Genomic DNA, 15,285 nt, shown 5'->3' on the forward strand with positions numbered 1-15,285 from the left:
TGCTTACAATGCTTTGCCAGCTCAGGTCACATCCTTGATCCAATGTGAAGGGAGTTTCCCTGGTGTGTGGCCTGCACCACCTTTTTATCTTACAAAAGAAAAAAGGAAAGGGAGGCAAACAGAGAGTTGGGGACCTCATACCACCAAGAAAGCAGTGCTGGGAGCAGAGTGCAGAGAAGCTCCTGGTCCAGAGGAAGATTGATGAGTAGGACCTTCCTTCAGAGCCAACAGAGAGAGAAAGCCTTCCCCTGGAGCTGACGCCCTCAATTTGGACTTCTAGTCTACTAGGCTGTGAGAAAATAAATTTCTCTTTGTTAAAGCTATGCACTTGTGGTATTTCTGTTACAGTAGCACTAGATGACTAAGACAGGCTGTCATACCAAAGTACCACAGTCTAGGTGGCTTCTAAGGACAGAAATTTATTGTCTCACAGTTCTGGAGGTTGGGAGTCTAGAATCATGGTGTCGGCCATTTTTATTCCTTCTGGAGGCTCTGAGGGAGAATCTGCTCCATGCTTTCTCACCTAGCTTCTGGTGATGGCCACTGGCAATCCTTGGCTTGCAACTGCAGTGCAACTCCATCATCGCATGGCTGTCTTCCCTCCGTATCTCTGTCTCTTCTCTTTTATAAGGACATCACTCATATCAGATTAGGACCCACTCTGCTCCAGTATGACCTCGTGTTAACTAATGATGTCTACTGTGTCCAAATAAGGTCACACTCACAGGTACTAGGGGCTAGGACTTCAACATATCTTTTGGGGGGACACAATTGCATCCATAATACCTTCCAAGTTGTTGTTAGGAGCCCTGGAGACACAGTAGTTAAGAGCTATGGCTGGAATCCAAAAGGTCATCCACTGAATCCACCAGCCGTTCCTTGGAAACCCTATGGGGCAGCTCTACTCTATACTATAGACAGGGTTACTGTGAGTTGGAATTGACTCAAAGGCAATAGGTTTGTTGTCAGCTGTCATCGAGTCGGCCCCTGACTCACAGAGATCCCATGTGTTACATAGTAGGTCTGTGCTCCATGGGGTGTTCTTGGTTGTAATCTTTATGGAAGCAGTTCTCCAGGCCTTTTCTTCTACAGAGCCTCTGGGTGGGTTGAAAACGCAAACATTGAGCTAGCAGTTAATCACAAACCGCGGGCACTACCCAAGCTTCCAGACATCTTTTCAATTTGGCCATTTCTCTCCTTCTCTCCAGGCCTACAACGTCCCAGCCCAAAGCACAGCCACACACTCCTGACGGTACTCCGCCCCTGACCCTCTCCCTGGACCCACTCTGACTCCCGTCAATCCATCTGCACATAGTAGGCAGAGTAATCTTTTACCAACACTCATCTGATCATGTCACTCCTCTACTTACAATGCTTTGCCAGCTTAGGATAAAGATGGAAGAGGTCCTCAAGGTCTCTGAGGCCCCCAGCTCTGGCCTGCTGACCTCTCTTCTCCTTGTCACCTTGCCCTGGCCTTTGCTTTCTGCTCCAGCCACCCTAGAGTTCTCTCCATTCATCTGTGGAGCCATGCTCTGTTCAGACTTCACACATGCTGGCTCCTTTTTCTAAAGTATTCTCCCTCCCCCAACACGTGCCTACCTTTTGCTTGGTCAACTCTTTCCATCTCTCTCATCCATGTTTCTTTAAAAATGCCTCTAACACCTCTCTCCATTCCTCTCACCCAGCTCCCCCTGCCACCCGGTTTTGCTGCCACAGCCCCTTGATCCTCACGATGCCCTGCTCACCTGGCATTACCTGTTCCATGTTTGTCTTCCTTTCTGGCATAATAGCTAATATTGACTGAGCACGTACTATGTTCCAGGACCTCGTCCATGCACCCCAGCTGTATCAACTCACAAACAATGATGAGAATTTTACCGTAATTATCCCCCCTTTGCTGAAAGAGGCCAGGCGATCTGCTTTTCACAGCGAAGAAAACCCTAAGGAGCATTTCTACTCTGCAACACCAGGGTTGCCATGAGTTGGAATGGACTCGATGGCACCAGGCTGTCTGGTATCCCGCCTTTCTAGATAAGGAAGCTGAACCTGGGGACAATGTCACAGTTGGTGGGAGAGCCCAGCTGGGCATCTGGAAGCCAGCACTACTCACAGGGTGGGGTTGCCAGCCCCTGGGGCCCCAGGGAGTAGGGTCTGTCAGGTCCTGTGCTGCCTACCCTTCATCCCCAGCCCCTAGCACAAGGCCTAGTCCACATAGGCATTCAATTCATATGTCAACTGGACAAATCAATGGAGAGGATAGAAAGTACATGAGGGACCTGGCTTTCAACCCTGGTTGTACCCCTTCCGAGGGGTTGAACAAACATGATTTTTCGAGTTTTTTTACTAAGTGCTAGGCATCTTTACCTATCCCTCCAAGCCTCAGTTTCCCCAATCTATAAAGGACACACTAATACCTATATCAGGGGCCACTGAGAAGATTGAGTTCTTATTTTGCTTCTAAATCTTTGTGTCTGGGAGACTGCCCCCCACCCCCACCAACAAACAGTGCTGTTTATCTGTTTATCACTTGCCACCCCACCCCCAGACAGGGAAAAGACTCCCCCTTGAGCCCACCCAGCCCTGTTGGAGCACTGTACCGGATGTCACCCACCCCTCCAGGATCCTTGCAGCCAGGGGGGTCCCACAGGGAGGCCAGCGGGTCCCTGTTTGCTTTCTCCAGGCCTCCCCGCCCCGCTCTGGGGCGTTCGAAGCTCGCCGGCCAGCGAGGGCAGTGCGCCCGGTCCCGCCCTTGGGCCTCATTATCTGCGTTTCCGCGTCAGGCCCGCCGCGAACTTGGCAGCCCCTCCTGCGGTGTTCGAGAACACTTTGTGCCTCCTGCCGGGCCCTCCTCCCTCCCTCCGGCGCCGCCCGCGCCCCGGCGCGCGGCGCGGCCCCGGGTACCAGCACCATGCGCGCAGCCGCGGGGCCCCCCACGCACTTGCCCTTGGTTCCCTGAAGCCTGGGCCACACAGGTCGCTCCGCGCCCACTTACTGGGCGGCCAAACTTGCTTCCGCGCGTAATCGAGAGGTTCAGAAGGATGCTGTGCCCCATTTTAAAACAAAGCCCAGTTATTAGCGCTCGGCGCTGTTTATGCTGGTCCCAGGTCAGGTCCTCTGAGCGCTGCGGCAACCGGTGTCAAAGGAAGCGCGGTCGGAGCGCAGAGAAATCGGCTCTGGAGCCATCTATCCGGTTCTAGCTGCTTGCGCTTGGGCAAAGCACTGGGGCTCAGACTTCTCCTCCGTGAAATGGGGATAAGCGTGTGAGCCTCGCCGCCCGGGTGGGAGGGGTGATTCCGCACCTGAAGCACCGAGCGGTCGCAGAGATGTCCGTGCTGAGGTCCGACAGCGTGCCGGCCGCGCTCACGCCCCCAGGACCCACCTTCGCTCGGCCTCTGCCCCGCCCCGGGCGCCCCAGCTGCACGAGCGGCGCTGGCTCCAAAGTGCGTCACGGGCACCGGCCGCGCTCCTCCGGCGGCCAGGGCGAGGCTGGCGCCGGGCCAACGCGGGCCAGGCCTGGGTGCCGGGCCGTCTCGGGGCAGGGACCCGGGCGTGGAGCCGCTCAGGTTGCGCGGCCCTCGGTGTGCTGTTGGGGGCGCCCTCCGCGGTGGGCAGCGCGCCAGGGACCGGCCTCAGCAGACTAGGGGCGCGAAAGATACGCTTTCGCTTTTACCCCCCTCGCTTCCTCCCTTTGGCACCGGGAAACTGCGTGAATCCTTCCCGGGGCTCCTCGCCCCGCCCCAGTTCTCCGCCCCCTCCCCTTGACTGGTGCGCCCCAGCTGGCCGCACCGGGGAGAAGGCTCGGACAGCCGGGGCGCGGAGCCGGAGGGGGGCCACGGAGCCACTGGAGACCGACTCGCCCCGCCATGTGACATTGCCCCCGCCAGCGACCCCCCGCGTGTCCCGCACCATGCTCCCGCGGGGACGCGAGCGCCAGTCTCTCGCGCCCCAGCCGGCTCAGCATCCTGGCCTCCGCAGGCAGGTAGAGCCGCCGGGGCAGTTCCTGCGCCTCTTCTACTGTACCGTCCTGGTCTGCTCCAAAGAGATCGCGGCGCTCACGGACTTCTCTGGTAAGAGCAACCTCCCTCCCGGTGCGCCCCAGGGGGAACACGACCACTTTGGATTAAAGTCGGGGCGCGCTCATAGCCAGTTTTTTTTTTTTTTTTTTTTTTTTGCCTGTGGGAGCCGTTGGCATACAGCTGGCTGCATGTGGGGTGGCGGAAGGAAAGCTCTTCTAGAAAGGCGGGTAGGTAACCTATTTGGAGTTCCTTGCCCAGCGCTGACCTCGTCAATTCCCAAGCACTGGGGACCCGGCTCTGGCGGAAGCCGGTCCGCTGGAGGCTCCTTGAGCTGAACCTGCGCCTCGCCCAGCGCTGTAGAATACACGTGTTGTGGTCCGAGGAGTTGCACTTGGCTGCGCCCCGGCCAGCGTTCTGGGTGCCCATGTAAGGAGACGTGCCCAGGGCCAGCTGACTCGAAGTCCACGCCGGCAGGCAGGCAGGGAAGGACGCTTGGGAGACTCGGGGTCTGGTAGAGATGCGGTGAGAGGCAAGGAGGAGAAGCTTACACAAGAGAGAGGCGACTCGGGGGCCAGGACTTTACCGCCCCGAGGTACCAGCTTCCCCTCGCCGGTCCCAGCCCCGTTTAACAAAAAATAATGGAGCTTTTCTTTGGGGGATTCAGACCGACTCCCACAGCTGATCTCAGGTAGTTGTGGGATTGCAGGTGCGGCGATGCAAAGTGAAAGAAGTTTCTCCGTTGGGGGTTGCTGTGAAGCCGCATTCTTTTAGTTAGTGTTGAAATTGCTTAGGGTAACACACGTCCTCACAACTCACTGTGACAGACCTGGGTCTTCCTCCAGCGAGACTGCAGGGCTTCACCTTTCCCCGGCCCAGATTAGCTCAGTCCCAGAAGCAGCTCTGAACCCCAGCCTTGCCTCCTTCAGGGACCTTCTGCCAAGTTCAGGCTTTGCATAGTCAGTAGGGCTCCCGCAGTGCAGGGTCTTTTCTCTGTAATATAATCCTGGTAAACCAGTCGCTCCCCAGCCCTGTTTGTACCGTAGACTAGTACAGGGCAGAAAACACTGACAAACCAGAAGCGAAGTTGGGCTTCTGGTTTACTTACAGAGAATGTCATTGTTAGCCGAGAACTCTTAGGTCAGAGGTCTTTTGCGTTGAATATTTAATACCAGGCAGTGTTCCCACGTGGCAAAGGAAGCCAAGATATGCCTGTTTGGCAAGCACATTGGAGCCCTCAAGTGCTATTGACTTGTTACTTTAATAGAATTTTCATGACTGCAAGCGAAGTTCGGTATTTGCTGATTTGAGCTTTGGAAAGCAGTTCTGAACTCAGCCACCTTCCTGCTCTGAATATCGTCAGGAGAGAATTGAAAGCTGACATGCCCTTTTTGGTGACATCATTCCAACTGAACAAATATTGCTTTAGGTCAGTTGTGGTGTAACCATTCGTTTATTTACACAGATTATAGACACTTAGAGCTGGTTTCTCTAGCCAAGCATTTGTCCTACTTGTAGCACCCTATAGGTTAGCACACAAGTTTGGAATTGTCTGTACCTGGCAACTGCTACACGCGGTAGACTGGAGCTATCAAACCAAGACAAAAAAAACCCAAATCAGTTCCTCGATTCCAACTCATCGCAACCCCATGTGCGTCAGAGTTGAACTGTGCACCATAGTGTTTCCAATGGCTGTGATCGTTTGGAAATAGATTGCCAGGCCTTTCTTCTGAGGCGCCTCTGGGTGGATTCCCAAACTGCCAGCCTTTCAGTTGGTAGCCAAACAAATTAACCGTTGGCTCCACCCAGGGACTCCCGGCGCTATCAGCCAGGTTATACCCTGAGGGAATGGCTGCTTTGATGCAATGCTCTTAGAAATAACAGAAAGGATAACAGAAATTGCTCCTGCTTTCCATGCGTAAATAAGTCTCAGTGCTTAAAAATCCCTGAGCCAGCAGTAGGTGGTGATATTGCTGGGTCAGTCCACAACGGGCCTCCATTTTTCCTCCCAGCAGCATCGCTCTTTGGAGACCTGAAAACTGGGGAGCTGACCCTAGTCTTTTAACAGAAGCACAGAAAAATAATGTCCTCCCAAACTACAGACACGCTCAAATTTAAACCTCAGTTTTATCTAATGTGGAGGTGGGGAAACTTCAGAAATGTCTCAGGCAGAAAGATGAAGTCTTCCAAAGTTGGGTAATTTGACCTGAAACTTAGTGAACCTTTAGGGACCCCTTAGCATCCAAGAAAATTCCTAAGCTGCAGAGAAAAAAACGTGTTCGGGTGCATTTTTGATTGAAGCATCCTGATCACGTAACTCTTGTCGCCTTAAAACCTGCTGCCTGCCTTCCTGGGGACAGGCAGTCCTGTTCCTTTTTATGAACTTGGAAGGGTATACAGAAACCAGAGGTCTCTAAAAAGACAGTGGACCCATCCACCCCCACATACCCCTGCTGAGCCTCACAGCAATATCCCAGGGCTAGAGATTTTTGTCTCTAAACAAGGGAAACATCAAAAAATTGAACCCAGGGGAGATTGGAGGGAACTGGGAACACCTTTGCCCTGTGAACAAGGGGATTTGGTGAGGCGGTGAGGCTGGGCTCTCCACCCATGTGAAAGAAAGCGCCAGAATGTCAGGGGTCCCAGCCATTCTCTGCACAGTATAGGACCTCCCAGGAGATTCGCAGAGTTTTGAACAGTGACTTCAGACTCTCCTTTGCAGCTCTTCCTTGAGCCTGTTACTAAAGCTGTCAGCTGGTATCATTTTCCTGGGTCACTGATTTTTTTTGCCCTGGGGATTCCAGCCTCAGAGCTCACTCTTAATAAGCCTGTGGCTGCTTCACGGCCTCCTCCTCCCCCTCCATGCTCGTGACTTGTGCTAATAACCCCCAAGCCTGCTGGGAAACGGGCGTCTGAAACACACCCTTCTTCATCCCTGGAGATGTTGAGATGCTGCCGGGGGCCACTGGGAGGCTGTCATCATTGCATTAAAAACGCATCCTAGGGAAGGCAGGAGCAATTCGTGCAAGATTAGCGCCTCTGATCCTTAATCCCACGTCACTGTGCTTGGCTGTCCTCCATCTTCCCCCTCAGGATGGAGTTCTGCTCTTCTGCCTGCATCCCCAAGTCGAGGCTTTGGCCCGAGAGCTCCAAATGGATCATTGGGTTTTTTTAGAGAAGGACAATGTTTTACCGTCATCCTCTTTGTTCAGAGAACAAGGCAGGAGTTGGAGCCTGAGGGTGAGAGTTGAGAAGAAGGGGGGGGCCCTTTTGGGTTCTAGCCATCAAAAGCAAAGGATCCCCCACATTTTTCCCTGCCTTAAACAGGGCCTTTTCGCTGGGTCACGGCCTTAGTTTGTGACGGTTTCTCAGTTCTTGCCCACGTTTTGGCATTTTACTCTCTTCTTCTCTTCTAAGGGCGCACAGGGGCTCCTCACTGCCTCCTCTCTCCACTGTCCTTTTCTTCCTTCTCAAAGAAGCTCAGAGTGATGGATGGGATGACAGGTGGCAGTGAGGGGTAGGGAAGGAAAGGGCGGAAATCCTTCTAGTTTCCGCTTGAACTCCTAGAGGACTCCTGACTTCTGACCCAGTAGTTACTTGTCGTGTATTTGTACCTTCATTTTCCCTAGGACACATAGTGGGAATGTGGGGGGGGGGAGGAGCGGGAGGGGGAGGACATGGATACAAGGACTGTGGGGCAGCCTTCAAGGCCTTCCTTGTTCTGAAAGGTCCCCAGACCTCAGAGACGTCCCTGCATGACAGAAGGAGTTCCCTGGGCTGACACTGCACCCCAGCCACTGGTAACCCAAGCAAGCAATAAGTGGTGCTTGTTACCAGATCAGTTGCAGCCCAGCAAAATAAACCCATCCAAAAAAAAAAGCCAACCAGTTGCTGTGAGTTGACTCATGGCAACGCCATGTGTGTCAGAGTAGAGCTGTGTTCCATAGGGTTTTCAATGGCTGACTTTTGGAAATATATTGCCAGGCCTTTCTTTCAAGGCACCTCTGGGTGGACTTGAACCTCCAACCTTTCAGTTAGCACTGAACGTGTTAACTGTTTGCACCACCCAAGGAGTCCAAACCATCCAAGCCACAAAACCAGTTGTTATCAAGTTGATTCTGGCTCATGGTGACCTCAAGTGTTTTTGATGACTAATTTTCAAAAGTAGATCACCAGGCCTTTCTTCCAAGGCTCCTCTGAGTAGACTGGAACCACCAACCTTTTGGTTAACCCCTGAGCTCTTTAACTATTTGCACCACTCAGAGACTCCTTCCAAACACATCCAAAAATAACAAAAACCAGTTGCCGTCAAGTCGATTCCAACTCATGGCGACTCTACGTGTCCAGAGTAGAAAAGCACCCTGTAGGTTTTTCAGTGACTGTGGCCTTTCAGAAGCAGATCGTGAGGCCTTTCTTCTGAGGAGCCTCTGAGTGGTTTCGAACCGTCACGCTTTCAGTTAGTATTTGAGAACTTAACTGACAGCACCACCCAGAAACTTCTCCATGCATGTCTCCTATTCATTGGCTGAGAGTTGCAGACTGTGGCCATACAGTGGTTCAATTCACCCTGGGGACCCAGGGTGGGAGCCAGGCCCTGGTGGAGGGAGACATGTCCATTTGGGAGGGGTTGATGCCCGTTCTGCTCAGGTGAGCAATGAATCCTAACCTAGCTGGACACTGCAATCACTTGGGGAGTTTAAAAAACACGTGGATGCTTAGGCTGCACCCCAGGGATTCTGCTTTAATTAGTCCGGGAGGGTCAGCCATTGATTTCTTCTTTCAAACTCCCAGGCGATTCTCATATGCCACTCTAATCGACAACCTCTGCGCTGGTGTTCAGAGGAGAGGGCTGCTACCAGCCAGCACGTCGTTTCACCTAGGCACGCATAGGCATGGCTGGGTAACCACTGTCTTAGTTACCTAGTTACCTGTACTACTGTAACAGAGCTCGGCTGCTAACCAAAAGTTCGGCAGTTCTAATCCACCAGCTGCTCCTTGGAAATCCCATGGGGCAGTTCTACTCTGTCCTATAGGGTCTCTATGGGTCCGAATTGGCTCAACGGCAATGGTTTGATTTGGTTTGGTTTGGTCCTGTAACAGAAATACCACAAGTGGTATTTTCTTACAGTTCCGGAGGCTAGAAATTTGAATTCAGGGCGCTGGTTCTAGGGGAACCTCTCTGTTGGCTCTGGGGGAAATAAATCTGTGTCAGCTTTTCTCCCTCGCTTCCTTAGCCGTGTCTACTCATCTTTCCTCCATTTGTTCTTGCCTCTTTCTGTGTCTCGTCTGCTGTTTTTATATCTCGAAAGTCATTCAGTTTAAGACACACCTTACACTGATATGCCTTATTAACATAACAAAGAAAATCCTATTCCCACATGGGATTACATCCACTGGTATAAACCCAAAAACAAACCCATTGCTGCTGAGTTGATTCCAACATATAGGAACCCTGTAGGACATAGTAGAGCTGCCCCATGGGGTTTCCAAAGAGCAACTGGTGGATCCAAACTGCTGACCTTTTGGCTAGGAGCCGAGCTCTTAACCACTGCGCCATCAGGGCTCCTCCACAGGTATAGGGGTTGTGATTCCAACACTTATATTTGGAGGACACAATTCAGTCCATAACAGCCCCTTTCTCCCTACACCAGGGCTTACCACTGGGCAGACCAGGGCTGTATTTTCCCAGCTAGCAGGTCATCACAGCCTTCCCAACACACCCACGCCCACACATGTCTGCGTTTTATTATGCCTTAGTCACATCATCCTTTTATTCCGGGGTTGTCTTCACGTTCAAACGTTTTATGGAGTGAAAAGCCAGCTTGTAACCAGAGAAAAACTGAGTGTCTGAAGGAGTTCTCCAGCTGCCACGGGAGAAAAGAGACGAAGAACAAGCATCTGAAAGTGCTTGTCTGTTTCCATGGAAAGTACCTACATCTGAAAAATGTCAGGCGAGCTCTTTCTGTACCGCAGAAAAGGAGTGAGCCTGTTATTGATGGCTTTGGTCTCCCATGCACATTATTGGACAGGGAAGTCCAGCAGCAGTTTCAGGGAAGAAACAGAAAGGAAGGGAGTAAAAATTAACAAGCACAGAGCTATCTGGCTTCATCCTCATAGCAACCCTATGAAGTAAGTACTAACCTCATTTGATGAGAAACCAGGCTCAGAGAAGTTAACTAACTAGCCCAAGACCACCCAGCAAGGAAGCAGAGCTGAGTCTTAACACCCGGGGTGTGGGGGGCTCAGCCTGTGTGGCTGAGTAAGGAGAAAGGCAGAAAACAGAGTTCCACCTTTTGACTAGCCTTTATAGATAATTCCTGGAGTGACCATGGATGTTTCGGTTGCCCACTGAGTTGACTGGGCCTTTTCCCAACTCTTCCTTCGACGTCTTGGGATATAGGAGAAAAAATACATATTGACAGTAGAACAGTAGGTGATTTATAAATAAATGCACACATGTTAGAGGTGTGTTCTCGATTTTTTTTTTTTTTTGGTGACAGAATTTATGGTTTAAAAAAATTGGAGATCCTTGATCTTAATAGCCATCATGTCAGCATGTTGTTGTCGTTATTGGTTGCTATCGAGTTGGCTCTGACTCATGATGACCCATGTACAACAGAATGAAATGTTGCCCAGTCCTTCATCATCTTCATAATCATTGGTGTGCTCAAGTCCCTTGTTGCGGCCACTGTATATTTTGAGTCCCTTCCAACCTAGGGGGCTGAACTTCCAGCACTATTCTGGACAATATTCTGTTGTGATCCATAGCGTCTTCACTGGCTAATTTTGGGGAATAGATGGCCAGGCTTTTCTTCCAAGTCTGTTTTAGTCTGGAAGCTTCACTGAAATCTGTCCGCCATGGGTAAGCCTGCTAGTATTTGAAGTACCAGTGGCATAGTGTCCAGCATCATAGCAACATGCAAACCTCCACAGTAAAACAAACTGACAGCTGGGTGGTAGCATGTTAGCTTAAAACAAAAACAAAAACCTATTGCAGCAGAGTCTATTCCAGCTCACAACAACTCTATAGGACAGAGTAGAGTTGCCAAGGCTATAAATCTTTGCAAACAGTGCCACATCTTTCTCCCACGGATGGCTGGTGGATTTGAACTGCCAACCTTTCGGTATCAGCTTAGTACCTTAAAAATTCTTGATGGGATTCATACCAGGTATGCAAGGATGGTGCAACATTAGAAAACTGATCAATGTAATCCATCACATAAATAAAACAGAAGAAAAGAATCACATGATCATCTCAATCGATGTAGAAAAGGCATTTGATAAAGTCCAACACACATTCCTAATAAAAACTCTCAATAAAATAGGAGTAGAAGGGAAATTCCTCAACTTAATAAAGAGCATCTATACAAAACCAACAGCCAACATCATTCTCAATAGAGAGAGGCTGAAAACACTCTCCCTGAGAACGGGAACAAGACAAATATGCGCTTTATCATCACTCCTATTTAACATTGTGCCGAAAGTCCTAGCTAGAGCAATAAGACAAGAAAAAGAAATAAAGGACATCCAAATTGGAAATGAAGAAGTAAAACTATCCCTACGTGCAGATAATATGATCCTATACATAAAGAACACCAAATAGCCCACAAGAAAACTACTAAAACTAAAAGAAAGATTCAGCAGAGTAGATCAACATACAAAAATCAGTTGGATTCCACTAATGGACTACAACTACCACGGCCTCCACCAGACTGAGTCCAGTACAACTAGATGGTGCCCGGCTACCACCACTGACTTCTCTGACAGGAATCACAATAGAGGGTCCTGGGCAGAGCTGGAGAGAAATGTAGAACAAAATTCTACCTCACAAAAAAAAAGACCAGACTTACTGGCCTGACAGAGACTGGAGAAACCCCAAGATTATGGCCCTGACACCCTTTTAACTCAGTAATGAATTCACTCCCGAGGTTCACCCTTCAGCCAAAGATTAGACAGGCCCATGAAACAAAACGAGACTAAAGGGACACACTAGCCCAAGGGCAAGGACTAGAAGGCAGAAGGGGATAGGAAAGCTGGTGATTGGGAACCCAAGGACGAGAAGGGAGAGCGTTGACATGTCATGGGGTTGGTAACCAATGTCACAAAACAATATGTGTACTAACTGTGTAATGAGAAGATAGTTTGTTCTGTAAACTTTCATCTAAAGTACAATAATAATAATAAATCAGTTGAATTCCTATACACCAACAAACAGAACTTCAAAAAGGAAATCAGGAGAACAATTACGTTTATAATAGTTCCTAGAAAGATAAAATACTTAGGAAAAAAGTCTAGCCAGGAATGTAAAAGACCTATACAAAGAAAACTACAAAACACTTCAGCAAGAAACCATAGTATGGAAAAACATAACATGCTCATGGATAGGTAGACTCAACATTGTGAAAATGTCACGTCTACCCAAAGTGACCTACAGGTGTAATGCAATCCCAATCCATATACAAACAGCATTCATTAATGAGATGGAAAAACCAATCACCAACTTTATATGGAAAGCAAAGAGGCCCTGGATAAGCAAAGCATTACTGAAGAAGAAGAACAAAGTAGGAGGCCTCACACTACCTGATCTGAGAAGCTACTGCTCAGCCATGGTAGTCAAAACAGCCTGGTTCACCTAGTACAATGACGGACACAGAGACCAATGGAACACAATTAAGAACCAAGATGTAAACCCAGACGTAAGTTCAGCTGATCTTTGACAAAGGACCAAAGTCCATTAAATGGGGAAAAAACAGCGTTTTTAACAAATGGTACTGGCAAAACTGGATGTCCACCTGTAAAAAAAAATGAAACAGGACCCATACCTCACACTATATATAAAAACTAACTCAAAACTGATCAGAGACCTAAATATAAAACCTAAAATGATAAAGATCATGGAAAAAAAAATGCTAGGGGCCCTAAAACATGGCATAAATAGAATACAAACCATAACTAACAAGGCAGAAACACCAGAAGATAAACTAGATAACTGGGAGCTCCTAAAAATTAAGCTCCTCAAAGCCTTCACCAAAAGAGTAAAAAGAGAAACTACAGACTGGGAAAAAAATTTTGGTTATGACATATCTGACAAAGGTCTGATCTCTAAGATCTGTAAAATACTTCAATACCTCAACAGTGAAAACACAAATAATCCAATTAAAAATGGGCAAAGGATGTGAACAGGCGCTTCACCAAAGAAGACATTCAGGCGGCTAACAGACACATGAGGAAATGCTCTCGATCACTAGCCATTGTGGGTTGTCTGTGTGTTAGGTGCCGTCAAGTGAGTTCCTACTCATGTACAACAGAATGATATACTGCCTGGCCCTACGCCATCCTCACAATCATTGTTAGGTTTGTGCCCATTGTTGCAGCCACTGTGTCAACCAATCTCATTGAGACTCTTCCTCTTTTTTGCTGACCCTCTACTTTACAAAGCATGATGTCCTTCTCCAGGACTAGTCCCTCCTGATAACATGTCCAAAATAGGTGAGACAAAGTCTTGCCATCCTTGCTTCTAATGAGCATTTTGACTGTACTTCTTTATTAGCCATTAGAGAAATGCAAATCAAAACCAGTGAGATACCATCTCACCCCGACGTTACTGACACTAATCAAAAACACAGAAAATAACAAATGTCGAAGAGGTTGCAGGGAAATTGGAACTCTTATGCACTGCTGGTGGGAATGTAAAATAGTACAACCACAATGGAAAATGATATGGCACCTCTTTAAAAAGCTAGAAATACCATACAATCCAGCAATCCCACTCCTAGGAATATATCCTAGAGAAATAAGAGCCATCACACGAATAAACATATGCACATTCATGTTCATTGCAGCATTATTCACAGTAGCAAAAAGGTGGAAAAAACCTACGTGCCCATCAACAGATAAATGAATACACAAATTATGGTACATACATACAATGGAATACTACACAAGGATAAAGAACGAGGATGAATCTGAGAAATGTCTCACAACACGGATGAATCTGGAGGGCATTATGCTGAGTGAAATAAGTCAACCACAAAAGAACAAATATTGTATGAGACCACTAGTATAAAAACTCAAGAAAAGGTTTACACAGAGAAAAAAAGAATCTTTGATTGTTGCAAGGGAGGGAGGAGAGGGCTGGGAAGGGGGATCACGAGTAGACAAGTGTTAACTTTGGTGAAGGGAAAAATAACACACAATATAGGAGAAGTAAGCACAGCTTGACCAAGGCAAAGTCATGGAAGTGTCCTAGACACATCCAAACACCTTGAGGGACCGAGTTACTGGGGCTCAGGCTGGGGACCATGGTCTCGGGGGACATCTAGGTCAATTGGCATAACACAGTTCATAAAGACAGTGTTCTGCATCATACTTTGGTGAGTAGCATCTGGGGCCTTGAAAGCTTACAAGTGGCCGTCTAAGGTACGTCTATTGGTTCCATCCTGTACGGAACAAAGGAGAATGAAGTAAACCAAAGACACAGGAAAATATTAGCCCAAAAGACTAATACACCATACGAACCACAGCCTCCATCACCCTAAGCCCAGAAGAACTAGATGGTGCCCAGCCACCACCACGGACTGCTCCAACAGGGATCACAGTAGAGGGTCCTGGACAGAGTGAGAGAAAAATGTAGAACAAAGTTTAAGTTCACGCACACACACACACAAAAAAGACCAGACTTACTGGTCTGACAGATTGGAGGAGCCCTTGAGATTATGGTCCCCAGACACCCTACTAACTCAGAATTGAAGCCACTCCCAAAGACCACCTTTTAGCCAAAGATTAAAGATTAGACAGGCCTTTAAAACAAACAATAACACACATGGGGAACATACCTCTTAGTTCAATTAAGTATACAAGTCCAAATGGGCAACACCAGCCCAAAAGCAGAGAGGAGAAGGCAGGAAGGAACAGGAAAATGCATGAATGGATGCGGGAATCTGGGGTGTAAAGGGAAAGGGAGAGAGTGCTGACACATTGCAGGGACTGTAACCAATGTCACAAAACAATTTGTGCGTAAATTTTTGAATGAGAAACTAATTTACACTGTAAACTCTCACCTAAAATACAATACAATTTTTTAAATAATTTTTATTGTGCTTTAAGTGAAAGTTTTCAAATCAAGTCAGTCTCTCACACAAAAACCCATATACACCTTGCTGCATGCCCCCAGTTACTCTCCCCCTAATGAGACAGCCTGCTCTCTCCCTCCACTCTCTCTTTTTGTGTCCATTGCGTCAGCTTCTAACTGATAACTCCCTTCTAACTCCCT

The 15,285-nt window shown here is 48.5% G+C and overlaps 1 protein-coding gene across 2 annotated transcripts in view; it reads left to right on the forward strand.

The window, feature by feature from the left end:
• Positions 1 to 3,837: 3,837 nt before the first annotated feature.
• EVA1C (eva-1 homolog C) overlaps positions 3,838 to 15,285 on the forward strand; it is a 100,034-nt gene continuing 88,586 nt past the window's right edge. For both annotated transcript variants that reach the window (XM_003410306.4, XM_064273185.1), the window contains exon 1: positions 3,838 to 4,067. In XM_003410306.4, the coding sequence (XP_003410354.2) occupies positions 3,908 to 4,067 (160 nt within the window). In that variant the 5' untranslated portion in view covers positions 3,838 to 3,907. The remainder of the gene's footprint in view (positions 4,068 to 15,285) is intronic.

This window comes from Loxodonta africana, chromosome 20 (assembly GCF_030014295.1).
Source record: "Loxodonta africana isolate mLoxAfr1 chromosome 20, mLoxAfr1.hap2, whole genome shotgun sequence".
NCBI lineage: Eukaryota > Metazoa > Chordata > Mammalia > Proboscidea > Elephantidae > Loxodonta > Loxodonta africana.